The 13562-nt window shown below is 56.0% G+C and overlaps 1 protein-coding gene across 3 annotated transcripts in view; it reads right to left on the bottom strand.

Moving 5' to 3' along the window:
• The window catches only part of DNMT3A (DNA methyltransferase 3 alpha), a 115074-nt gene that overhangs the window by 70903 nt on the left and 30609 nt on the right, over positions 1–13562 (bottom strand). For all 3 annotated transcript variants that reach the window (XM_045580644.1, XM_036435031.2, XM_036435030.2), the window contains exon 2: positions 2942–3204. In XM_045580644.1, the coding sequence (XP_045436600.1) occupies positions 2942–3004 (63 nt within the window). In that variant the 5' untranslated portion in view covers positions 3005–3204. The remainder of the gene's footprint in view (positions 1–2941; positions 3205–13562) is intronic.

Here is a 13562-nt window from a genome sequence, read left to right as displayed (position 1 = left end):
ACCAATCTGTTCTCTGAGTTTGTTTTTGTTTCATTTCGTTTGTTCACTTTCTTTTAAGATTCCACACGTGAGTGAAGTCCTATAGTTTTGTCTTCCCCTTTCTGACTTATTTCACTTAACATTATGCCCCTAGTTCATTGCGGCATTATGCACAACAGCTAAAAAACAACCTAAGCGTCCATCGATGGGCGCATGGATAAGAACCACGTTCTGAGAACCACTGGTTTACAACAAGCTATAATTCAAGGCCGATGAAAGCGAGGGTTTTGATCAGAGGAAATTAGGAGAAGGGCACTGCAGGCAGAGGAAACGGCATAAACAAAGGCCTGGCAGCTCCAGGAAGTACAGGAGTGAAAGGTGCCTGGGGGTGTGGCCTGGAAAGCAGCTGGAAGGGCACGTGGGGCCAGGCGGCGAAGGGGCCAGCGGGTGGCCACACCCCTTCCCTCTGGCTCCCAAGCAGTTGCTTTGTGCCAGGTACCCCTGGCAACTCTGCCAGGCTCCTTGGGCTCCATGCCCATCCTCCCCCTCTGCAGCAACCAGGCACCCCTGCCTACGGCCTGCTGGGGCGGCTGTCAGCGTCTCTACCCGCCGTCCCCAGGCAACTTCCTGGAGCTTCAGGAGCCAGCCCGGAGGTGCCAGGGAGGTGTGCCAGGCGAGCCGGCATGCGTGCTATGGGCGTGCTCCAATCCCAGTCTACCAGCTCACTCTATCTGCACCGGGATCTGGGGCTGGGTATGTGTTTGTTGCCGCTGGAGCCAGAGCAGTCACTCTAGGTAGATAATAATAGCAATCCTAATCCCTCATAATTGGACCAGACTTTGCTGTCTGCAGGGCACTTCCATGCCCGTGACCTCATCTGACTTCCACAACACCCTGCAGAACAGGCACAGCTAGAGTTACCATCCTCGTTCCACAGCTGAGCAAGCGCAAGCCCAGATGGCCTCAAGTCACATCTCCAGGAAGGCAGACTTGGGGCTGGGACCTGGGCCTGCTGACGCCTCCATACCGTGAAACCTCTCTCTGTTCTGAACTCTCTTCACCGAGCGCCCCACCTGCTGCTCTCCCCAGAAGGACCAGCGGCTCTGCTGCCCAGGGCAGCCTGGTCCAGTACCGGGAGGAGTTGGGCCCAGCTGTCCCCACCTTCCCCACCTGGGGGGGCAGCTGACCATCAGCCGCAAGTACATGGACACAGGCTGTGCCAGCACCAGTCAGGACATCAGACCCGGGGAGGAGGGCCAGGGTCCCCTCATCCACCAGAGAGGCAGAGCCAGGCTCAGGGAGGACAGGGAATTACTCACAGCCACAGCTGCCACTCAAGAGCACAGGTGGCCACAGATGGCCCGACCCTACAGTGGCCGGTCTGGGCCTGCTGCTGCCTGAGTCCCGTGGGTAACCTGGACTACCTGTCCTTCTTCCGTGGGGACAGCAGGATGGAAATGACCTGCAGCCCCGAGGAGCCTTGCCCGGTGGGCCGCACAGGCACTTTCTCTCCAGCTTGTTGGGGATGCGCTCCTCCATGGCATGCAGCAGGCTTCCAGGCTGGGAGGGCAGGTGTCTGGGCTTCATGTTCCGTGCATGTGTGTGCACGTGTGTGCGTGCGTGCCTGTGTGTGTGACCACACCAGGACCCACGCAGGCAGGGCCCTGTGGGAAAGGCTCTGATCCAGGAGGAGGGAGGGCAGGCTCCCATCTGGACCCACCACTGAGCTGGGCTCAGCTTCCTCATCTGTAAACTAGGGCCATCTGTCCTTGCCCCACTTGTTCAAGGTTGTCCCTAAAGGACCAAATAGATGGAAACCACCCAGAAAACAGAAACACCCTATAAAACGAGCGAGTCCAGGAAGGAGGGAGGTAGGGAGCAAGGGGCAGGGAGCAGAGCTGCCCCGACAGGGCCGGCAGAGCGGCCACCCCTGAGTGCTCAGGGCCCACACCAGCGCCAGGTGTCCACACTAATTCTAGAAAGATGCCTGTGCTTCATGAATATCCCGGAGACCGCCAAGAACCACCATCCCTTACCCCTGCGCAAGGAAAGAGGGGCAGGCAGAGGGAACTGTGGGGACCACGGCATGACAGACAGGGCACCCCAGGAGGGCCCGTGGCTGAGACAGCTTTCCCAGAGGGTGGTGGTGGGGTTTACTATTCCACTGATGCCGCCGGGGGGGGGGGGGGGGGTGAGGGGAAGGAAGGGGAGGTGCCTGTGGGTGACACAGCTTGGTGAGGTCCCAGGCAGCCTGTCGGGACCTAGCAGGGCCTCCCACCAGTTTGCTGGGAGCCCCTTGATCTGATTGAGGCCCATCCTCGAGTTTGGCAGGAGGGTGAAGAGGTCACCCCTCGTGGAGCTCTGAAAACAAGGAAGTCACCAACTCCATGGGCAGAGGTGCCACTTGCTCAGAGCCTGGGGCCGGGGAGGGGGGACAGGAAATCACTGTCTCCATGACAACCAGTGTCACTCCAGCATGTGCACACCGCCGCCCTGTGCCTGACTGCCTGTGCCGGAGAGAGAGCCCTCCCACGGTGTCACATCTCCCAAGACCCTGACCTTGGCTTTGGCCTTCGGGAAGCTAGGGGACACCCTGGGGAAACAGGTGAAGTGACCCACCTGATGACATAGCTGGTAAAAGGCCAACCCCAAAAGGAATCCGGACCTGAGGCCTCTGCCAGGCAAACCCAACAAAGGGTTTGAACCTCCTGGGATTTGAACCTCCGCTCACATGCCACGGGCCGGGGGCAGAGGGGGTGGGCTGGTCCTGGATCCTGACTACCCGGCTCCAAGCCCCACGCTGCCCCCAGGACCCGGCCTCTGCGGGGTACCAGCCCTCAGCCAGGCCCCGGGCTGCGTGGCATGGTCCAGCGCCCAGCACGTCGGAGCCCTTGTGACTCGGAGGCGGGCCCTCCCCGACCTGGGCTGGAAGGTTCCCGGGCGGGCGGAGCCCGCTGCTCACCTTGCGGTCCTCCTCCCGCTCCAGGGCGGAGCTGCTGGTGTCCCCGGGGCCGCTGGCGGGCATGGCGGGCAGCTGGGCGGCGGGAGGCAGGCTGGGGCTGCACGGGGCTGGGGGGCGGCTCGGCTGCGGGGAAGAGGTGGTCGTGTGGTCTTTGAAAGCGAGGCTTAAAACTCAGACATAGATCCGGGCGGGCTCTGAGGGGAACAGTCGGTGGAGTCTCTGCCTCAGGCTGCCGGTGGGTTTGGGAGTTGCGATGGCTCCACCTGTTGGGGAAGAGAAGAGGGGTCAGTGGGGCAGGGCACCCCAATCCGGGCCCCTCTGGTCCCACCCGCTCCCTCCTCAAGGCTGGGCCCAGATGCTGGCCTGCGAGGACTGGTCCTCCCAACCTCACTCCCCTCCCCAGCTCACCAGCGGCTCCGGCAGCCGAGCCCCGCAGAGAAGGGGAAACGGAGGCACAGGCCCGGCGCTGCCTGGCTCCCGTCGGTCGGGCCCCTCCTGCCTCGGAGGCGGCACCAGGGGGAGTCGCTTCTGGGACTTGCAGCTGCCTCCCGCCTCCTCCCTGCTCTTCATTCACGACTGTTCTTTCCTTTGAACGCTTCCCACACCCCTCCCGCCCCAGCCAGCCGCCCCCTGGGAAATCCCAGAGGTCCCCAGCCCAGCTACATTTTCCTTCTCTTCATCGGTCCTCCCAGCAGCCACCCCCACACCGCTCCCACCCCACGTGGAGGAAGTGAGCGGCCGTCACAGGATGTAGCGAGATGAATGTCACCTTTCGGGAGGGCCCGGCGCGGGCCTGCAGAGAAAGCCGAGGCTGATGCGGGCTGCGGGCCGGAGGCCTAGGCCTGCGGTGCTCGGGGCCAGGACGCGGGGCGGGGAGAGGAGCTGCCCGCAGCCCACGGCCACGTGGAGGGGGGCTGGGAGACTTCTCTCTCTGCCCCCCCATCTGCCTTTCAGACGCCCCGGCCTTGAGGGGGGCCCTCTGAACCCACACTGCTGAATTTTAGGGGATTTTCATCCTCCCTGTCTCAGGTGTGGGCCTCAAGCCAGTGAAGTAACAAAGCCACAGGCCTCGGCTGGGGGTGGAGGTGCAGCAGGCTTCAAGCCTCCTCGCTTGCTCAGACGGGGTTTGCCTGCTCCCCACCCACCAGAAGACGACGTGGGCCAAGCCCCTGCTCCAGAGCCAGCCGGGCCGGGGAGGGGATTGGCAGGAGGACAGGGGAGGCAGGCAGGCGGGATCTGGGCCCACCCACACCCTTCCCCTTCCAGTTCCTGCTCTGCCGCACTGGGCTCCCCCTCCCTCTAGGGCTTCTCCTCCCTCCCCCTCCAGCCAGGCTCCCTGCCTGAAAAAAACCAGGAAGCAGAGAAAGCACAGGCTTGGGTCTCTCTCCAGGGCACAGCCCCTTCCCCAGGGACAAACACCTGGCTGGGAGGTGGGAGCCCAGTCTTGGCTCGGCCCAGGGTGTGGAGGGGAAGCTGGAGCTGGAGGGGGGGCCTCTTAGGACCAGGACAGGAGGGGCCCTGTACGTTACAGGTGAGTGAGGTGTAATGCGCATGTCCAAGCTCAGCCCAGAGCTGGCGCAGTGAATGTCTGCTGCCCCGGCCCAGAGGGTGCCGATGGCGACAGTGAGAACAACTCCATGCCAAGCACTGACAGCCATTGCTCCCTTGGGCAGCTGCTGGTATTATTACTGTCCCTCCACTACAGTTGAATTTAGGCTTGAAAAGGTTAGGACCTGTTCATATGCAGGGTCAAAGCAGAAGCTGGAGCCCAGCCCTCTCTTTAGAGCAGCTCCGTCCCCCAATTTACAGCACCCACGAAACAACTCTTGAGAGTCCAACCCAGAACTCGATGAGACTTCCCTCCATGATCAGCCAGCCAGTCCCCTCACACCCACTCGGCTTATTAGCATAAACATCCCCTGTCGCCCCCCCATCAAACCCTTCCAGAGCGTGAGGACGCTGAGAGAGGCAGCGTCTGGTGAGAAAGAGCACGGAACCTGGAGTCGGCAGGTGTGCGTTCCGGTCCTGACTCAGTTTCTCCGGCTTGTCACCGACCGCACCCCTAAGCTTGGGCAGCTGGACTGGATCTACAGGCCTCTACTGCAGCCCTGCCCAGCGGAGCCCCGAGAGCCCCAGAGTGGGGTGCATGGGGTACGAGGCACATCGTAGCCCCCTGAGGCCTAGAAGCATCCGAGGGGCTTCTGCGAGAACAGCACCTGCAGTGGACCTCTGGCTGCCTGTGAGAAGGGGAAGGACGGAGGGAAAAGCAGGGCATGGCCAGGGGTGGACCCCGACCATGGGGGACGCTGAGAAGGAAAGGAATGCTCCTTCCTCCTCCCCGCCCTCCACACCCCCGGCCTCCCATCTGAGCTGCATACACTGTCCTCAACACGAATGCAACGGACACGGGCCAATCTTGAGGTTCCTCTGTGCTACTCAATGGGGCAGACCTATCAGTCCGTGTCAGGCATAATCACCCAGTACCATCTAAAAGCGTCCAGCATGTGGCCAGGCAGCAGGCACTGCCTCCTCTTCAGGGCCACCCGCTGGGATGGCCTGGGTCCCGACCTGGACACGGTCCTTCCCGCGTGGCCTGAGGAGCTCCCCTTTTTCTCTCACCCCTGCCAAGGGGAGGGACCCGCTCCTGGTCCCACGGTCCCTACACGGCGGCCTGTGTCCACCATGACAGCTCTTCGCCAGGCACGGCCCTGCCGCTCCTGGCGCCGAGGCCTCCTCCACACCCACGCCCAAGGCTGCACCACAAAAAAACGCCACCAAGGAAACATCCTTGCCAAGACCCTACCACCATGAGAGGCCGCTTTTATTCCCTCGCTCATGCCTCTCATGTGCCGAGTGGCCATGAATGATGCTTATGACAACAGCATAAAAACAATTTTTTAAGGAATCCTGTCATGAATATATCTTGGTATCACTCTCATCGCTGGTTCAATCCTAAAACTCCTGTGGAAAAAGAAGTGGGATTTTGACTCTACACACCCAACGTAGTGGAAAGGGTTTTGTTTGTTTGTTTGTTTGTTGTTTTTAATATATTTTATTGAGTTTTTACAGAGAGGAAGGGAGAGGGATAGAGAGTTAGAAACATCGATGAGAGACAAACATTGACCAGCTGCCTCTTGCACACCCCCTACTGGGGATGTACCCGCAACCAATGTACATGCCCTTGACCGGAATCGAACCTGGGACCTTTCAGCCCGCAGGCCAATGCTCTATCCACTGAGCCAAACCGGTTTTGGCTGGAAAGGGTTTTTAATAAGAGGTAAAGTCACAGCGTGGGCTGAACGGAGGGGAGACACCACCATCGGAACTCCGGAGTCTGGAAAGCAGACGCGCGGCGGCCAAATCTCAGGCAGCCCATGAAAACTGACTTATACCCGAGTCCGTGAAAGACACCTGGTGTGACAGCACCGGCACCTCGGGGACCGGGGGTGAAGAGGACGTGTGTGTGTGTGTGTGTGTGTGTGTGTGTGTGTGTGAGAAAATAAAGAAGATGGAATAAAAGAAGTAGAACCCACCTCCCCCAGACCTCCGAAGGGTCATTCCCTGTAGAGCACAAAACAGAGGGTCGTGGTACAAAATGCCGACCAGCCAGGTGAGAGTAAAAGGCAATGGACCCAAACCAAGGAGAGGAAGGTTAGAAAAGGGATGCTGTGTCCTGCCGGCTGCTCCCCCATGGGTCTCCTAGAACCCCGGCAGCAAAACCCGTACCTTCTTTTCAGCCGCAGCGGGAAGGCACCCTGGACCCTCCCAACGAACCTCTTTTCAACCCGACAGGTGTCGCTCGCTGTCCGTGCCTGGCTACCTGGACACAGGACCCAGATGGGTTTGGACACGACAGATGTCTGTCCTGGGTGATGTGCTCCAAATGGGGAAGCAAACCAAGCAAGAGGAAGACACAGGATCCAGAAAACGGGAACTCCAGCCAGAAGGAGGGCAAAGGGAATGGTCAGGATGACCACAAAAGGAAGTCACCAAACAGCAGTGACAACGTGCAGAGAGCAAGAGAATGGGTAACCAACGAATGGAACTGAAATATATAGTACTTGACACGTGTGTGTGTGTGTATTATACAAACACACACACACACGTCCAGTACGTGTGTGTATTATACAAATACAAATATAGCACATGTGTGTGTATGTATGTAGGTGATACTACATAGTATATTAATTTTCTATTTGCTGCTGTTACCAATTAGCACAAAATTAATGGCTTAAAACAACACAAATTTGTTATCTTGCACTTCTGGAAGCCACAAGTCCAAAATGTTTCTCTTCACTGGAGTCTCGGGGAAATCCACTTTCTTGATTCTTTCAGCTTCCGTTGGCTACTCACACTCCTTGGCTCATGGCCACTTCCCACCCTCACAGCCACGATGGCCATCTTCCTTCTCTGCACTGCTCTGGCCCTGCTTCCCTTTCATCTCTTTCGCTGCCTCTCCTGCCCCTGTCTTCCACGTCTAAGGGTCCCTGTGACTGCATTGGGTCCACCCAGATAATCCAGGATAATCTCCCATCTCAAGATCTTTAATTTACATCCACAGGTTCAGGGGATTAGGCTGTGGCTGTCTTTCGGGGGGAGGGGCTAGTCTCCTGCATGCTTACCTATATATTAATATACGCATAAAACATATTCAAAAGAACACTGCCAGGTCCCTGTGAATAGTATGCCTAGGAGAACTACGTAGGAGGATGGCTGGAGAGTGGAAAGGGTGGGCATGTAAGAGAACTAAATTCTTATTTACTAAATAGGAAATGGGGTGAAAAGTATCTAAAATGGAAGAGTCAAAAGATAGACACATTACTCTGCAATGTAAGCGCAAAACTGCTAGAAGAAATGGTTAAAAGGAGTTGCCTCAGAAGCGGATGAGGGTGGGAGTAGGCAACGAACAACTGCATTTGGTGAAGAGGTGTCGGTACTACCTGACTTCTCAAATTATGCGCATGGACTACTGTGAGGAAATGAAAATGGTTTTCAAAAAGAGAGGATGGGGGTGGGAATGAGGGCTCACAGCCAACGGCAGTCCTCGAGCACGGCCTCCAGCCTCCACGAGAGTGCAGCTCAGGCCCTGCCATCTATGAAACCATCACATCCCACAGAATAACCATCATCAGCGCCTCACACCCACACCGAGTTCCGTCACCAGCTATAAAAGTGGTACCTCCTTCCCCACCCGCCCCGCCTCCCCCCTCACGAAATATTTAATTCTTGCAATACGTCATTTCCCCTCAGTCCAGCCCCTGCACAGCGGGATGTGCCTCCCTCACATCCCTCCCAAACTGCACCTGTGCATGCCATGGCTGCCTACATCCCTCACCATGACCGACCGTGACTCACTCATTAGCCCACCTCAGACCAAAGGCCCACACAATTCAGCCATCTCCTGGGGCCTCCAGACAGCCCCTGCCATACCAGCTTCCCCGACACTGTCCCTACATAGTCCCACCTTCCTCATCAACACCGACCCCATCAGCACCCCTCAAGCGGATCACCCTAAGTCTCAACTCCAGGCATACTCCATCCAGCAACAACTCGATTGGCACCCCACCGTCTTACCTCAACAAGGGCTTACAGAGAATTATCTTCTTCCAGAAACAAAAACCGTCACTGCCCACAAACTTGAGTCCTCGCTCCATCAAAAGCAGTCCTGATGTTATTACCATACGAGCCTCTTCCACGCCATCTCAAGTCCTCAATCTGAACTGCTGAAAAACGCTGACCATCGCTTAGCAGCCCCTCTTCTTCCCTTTATCCGAAGTCCACTTTTCTCACAGCGGACTTGGTTTGTTTAAGTCTATCTAGCCACCTTCCCCGCCTTCCCATGGGGGTGTTGGTTTGTTTGTGCTGACCCCAACCCCACTTCAGTCAGAGGGAGCATGCGGCCAGGCAGGGCCAATCAGAGGCCTCCCAGGGAGACCTTGGCACAATGGAAAGATGCTAATATGGCAGGATGTGAGTCAGGAGCTGCTGGCTTACCTGAGAACAAAGGGATGAAGACAGAGGGGTGGAAAACTCAAGTCATTGTCAGGTCCCTACAGCTAGCTGTACCTGGGAGGCAGGGCATCTGTCAACCTCTCACGAAGTGAGTGAATCTGTGTCTTGCAGCGGACAGTCCTGACTCATATGCTAATCTCAACCTCCAAAAATCCTTCCTGGGAGGCCCACTCTGTGGCTTCAAGTCCTGGCTGTTGTGTGATTAGTTATTACCGGTGTGACCGGAGACAAAACTGTGCCTCCGTTTTCTCAGCTGTAAAATGGGGGAAATAAGAGGAGCCACGTCATAGGACTGCTGTGAGAATGAAAACGAAACGCATGGAAACTGCTTACAAGAGAGCATGACCAATAGCACACTGCATACATCTGAGCAATCAGTAGTTCCTGACTGACCAGCCCGCAGTGTTCCCTTCTTTCTTGAAACCACCGGAGCACCACGCGTGCACGCTGCTCCACCAGGAGTGTCTATCGCACTCCCCGGACATGCCGGGTCCTGTGAGGAGCGTCACAGTCTCAACATCTCGCTCACACTCCTGCCAATCCTCTGGAGTGGGCGCTATTTTTATCCCTGTTTTCCAGATGAGAAACAAATGAGGTACAGAGAGGTTAACGAAGCTGCCTAAGGTCACCCAGTGAGTAAGTGATAGAGCCAGGTACAACACCAGGCCCGTCCCTCCCCAGAGCCCAGTTTCCCCTCCACCGTGATCTCCTACAACTAGCATGGGATGGTTGCAGCCATTTTAACTTGCATGGATTGGTCAGAAAACAAAAATTTTCAATTAGTCTCTCCCTTTCCTGGTTAGGTCTGCCATGGGGGCAAGAGCAGGGCGGTGATAGGCACACAACCTTATCATCAGTGCGCAGCCCAAGGTGGGAATCATCCATTCTTTTACTCATCGGCCCACTTACTGAGCGCCTACCAGGTGCCAGGCCCTGTGCTAAAGGGCATGCTTTGTCCTATTTCATCCTCACAATCCTATGATGAGGCAGGTTCTATTGTTATTTCATGGGAGACAATGAGGCTTGAAGAGATGTATTACCTCTCCAAGGTAGTCCCAGTAGGGAAGTCCCAGGGCAGGAGAAGGAATCCAGGTCTGCCTGACGCTGGAGTCTTTACACACGTGTCAACCCTCATCCATGGGTAAGCATGCTAAGCACAGACCCCAGCCCGCAGATAACAGCCTCCGGGCTGAATTTCCCATTGAGCTTGGCAGGAGTGACCAATGAGACCTGTGGGTGGCAGAGGCAGGAGACTATCTGGTGCCCTTGTCACCCAATCATCTGCCAAGGCCTGGTGAGTGGGGGCCAGCAGAAAGCTGAGGGGAGACCTCAGGGCCTCTCAGACAGAGATGCCTATCTGCCACAGCCTCTCGGTCACAAGACGGGGGCTGGATAAGGAGGAGGAAGAAGTCTCAGAGACACTTTCCGACAGCTCATTCTCTCTCAACACGAGTGAGAGGCTCACCATCATACCATCACTCTGACTCCCAGAAACATCCCTTCTACCCAAACCACCAGCTGCCCATACACCGAAGCCAGCCCAACCATCCTGCCATCCTCTGCCCACTTCAAAGCCCATCTGTCTGGCTCCGGAGTCACAGTAGGATGACGTGTGGTTCTCCCACCCCCCTCGAGGCCAGGGCACTGCCAGCGTGAGTATTTTTGGTCACACCAAACCTGCTGCTGCGATGCTGGCCGCACTGGCAGAGACGAGTTGAATCAGACTCTTCCGCTCACGCTAAAGGTTACCGTGACGCAGCCCCAAAACAGGAGAGGGGAGAAAGATGTTTAAATCCAAAATAGATGCCGGCGAGGAGTTGACGCTGTTCTCAGGAGCCAGCGTGAGTAATACAGCCTTTGCGCAGGGGAGCATGTGCTGTTTCTGAGGGTGGCGGGTCAGGAGAAGCCCTGCCATGTGTTCTGTGGCAGTCAGATGGGCTTCCCACACCCTGGGGATCAGGGGCACAGGGTGGCCAAGCGGGCAGCCATGTGAGAATCAGCCTTGTGGACCCTGGTGGGGCCTGCTGTCTGAGGCAACCCATGGTCTACCCCTGTGCGTTTCTCTGCTTTTCCTGCGTTCTTTAAAGAATGGTCCACCCCCGCCAGCTGCAGAGCCTCTTTACTTACCCTCCCCTTGATCCCTACCCGACCCTATATCTCTGAACCCTCTAGGGGCACTGAATGTTGTAATCCCCAAAGGGGATACCACATTCACTTGGCTTTTTTGGCCCTCTAATGCCACTGAACCAACAGACAAAAACAGGAGTTATGCCACCGGCTGGAGTGATTGATCCTGGTTCTCAAGGAGAACTGGGTTGCTGTACACACGAGAAGCAGAGAAGATGGTCTGGAACCAGGGGACTCTCTCAGCTCCCTCTTAGAACGTCCATGCCCAAAAGTAACATTGGAAAATGGAAAACTACAGAATAAAATAAAATAAAATAAAATAAAATAAAATAAAATAAAAATAAGGAGCGGGGGACAACTGAAGATTCAGATCCTTTGAGAATCAAGGTTTGGTCACTCCACCAGGTGAAAGAAGCTAACCTGCTGAGGTCCTGGCTGAGCACAGAGGAAAACAGAATGGGTAATGGGAGAGGGAAGCCCGATACTGAATGTGCCCTTATGAACAAAAACAAAAATGAGAACTGTAGTAGTTTTGCATATTTTCTATTTACTTGATATACACTGAGTGGCCAGATTATTATGATCTCTGAACGCATAATAATCTGGCCACTCAGTGTATATCTTACATAATAAAAGGCTAACATGCAAATTGTCCCCTCGACCAGGAGTTCTACCAGCAGGCAGGCCAGCCAACTGCCCATATCCCTTCCCTCTGGCCAGACCCCATCCATGCAGGAATTCATGCACTGGGCCTCTAACACACACACACACACACACACACACACACACACACACACACACTTAGTGGCCAGCTTATTATGCGTTCAGCAATCATAATAATCTGGTCACTCAGTGTATATGTGTGTGTTTATTTATACATGGTAACTGTTTTCATTTTCCTCCTTCTTCCCATTATTTTATATATGTTGTTGGAAGTTAAGTCTATAATTGGGTCGAGGTAGAATATTCAGTGGGGCTGTAGCTGAATCTGAGAAGTTATTCATGTAGACAGAGATTGACATAATGATTGGTGAGACTCCTCATTTAGGGAAAAGGAAGTCAGAGTGTCCTTCAATAAGAATAGCTGTGTCTTGACAGGTAGAAATATAGCTGTTTTGCAGTTACAGGGGTGCTCACATGTGTGTAAAATGGTGCTGCGGAAGCTGTGTGCCAAAGCAGGCTGTACCAGTTATTCATTCACCCTTCATTGCCTGCTCCGTGAACACAGATAGGCCCTGTGCAGATTTCTCCTCTGCCAGCTGGCACATGAAATGGGCAGCAGAGGGAACTTTATCCAGATCCAGTGTGCTCTCTTGGAGGGCTCCTTCACTGTATACAGCCTCTCCGGGAGCCAGATTCTGCTGCCTCGGTGGCTTCCCCAGTGCCCTGGCCTGGCCTGTCGCAGTTTCTCCAGCACCAGGCCCCTGTGTCACACACGGCTTCTCCAGCGCCAGGCTCCCATGTCACATGGCTTCTCCAGCGCCAGGCTCCTGTGTCACACACGGCTTCTCCAGCGCCAGGCTCCCGTGTCACACGGCTTCTCCAGCGCCAGGCTCCCGTGTCACACGGCTTCTCCAGCGCCAGGCTCCCGTGTCACACGGCTTCTCCAGCGCCAGGCTCCCGTGTCACACGGCTTCTCCAGCACCAGGCCCCTGTGTTACACGGCTTCTCCAGCACCAGGCCCCTGTGTTACACGGCTTCTCCAGCACCAGGCTCCCGTGTCACACGGCTTCTCCAGCACCAGGCTCCCGTGTCACACGGCTTCTCCAGCACCAGGCCCCTGTGTTACACGGCTTCTCCAGCACCAGGCTCCCGTGTCACACGGCTTCTCCAGCACCAGGCCCCTGTGTTACACGGCTTCTCCAGCGCCAGGCTCCCATGTCACACGGCTTCTCCAGCACCAGGCCCCTGTGTTACATGGCTTCTCCAGCGCCAGGCTCCCGTGTCACACGGCTTCTCCAGCACCAGGTTCCCATGTCACACGGCTTCTCCAGCACCTGGCTCTTACATGTGATAGCAGAGGCTGGCATGTCACCCAACCACCTGCCTTGAGTAGTGCAGTAGCAGTGTGCTCCAGCGACATACTTCCTCATGAACAACTTTCCTTGGGACCCAAAAGGGTGGATTTCCAGTGCGTTCCAGAGGACAGGTTTCCAGTAAGTTCTGCCACATGGCACCACAGTGCCTTCCCTGTCATGCAGGCAGCCATGGCCATGTCCTCCCCATTAAGGTCAGGATCTCGGGCCAGGGGAAGGGCCTCTTCCTAGGGCACTCCATGGCAACGCTGGGGGTAGGGGCTGTTCTCATATATGCCGCTTCCATATTCTTTGCCACTCTTTTTACTTACCAGCCGATCGCTCATACACCAACTGCCTGTTACAGTTAAGACCCTGTTTCCCTGAAAACAAGACAGTGTCTTATGTTAATTTTTGCTCCCAAAGATGGGCTAGGTCTTATTTTCAGGGGATGTCTTATTTTTCCA

This window comes from Pipistrellus kuhlii, unplaced genomic scaffold (assembly GCF_014108245.1).
Source record: "Pipistrellus kuhlii isolate mPipKuh1 unplaced genomic scaffold, mPipKuh1.p scaffold_m20_p_13, whole genome shotgun sequence".
Lineage (NCBI taxonomy): Eukaryota > Metazoa > Chordata > Mammalia > Chiroptera > Vespertilionidae > Pipistrellus > Pipistrellus kuhlii.
This window is presented reverse-complemented; position numbering and strand designations above follow the sequence as displayed.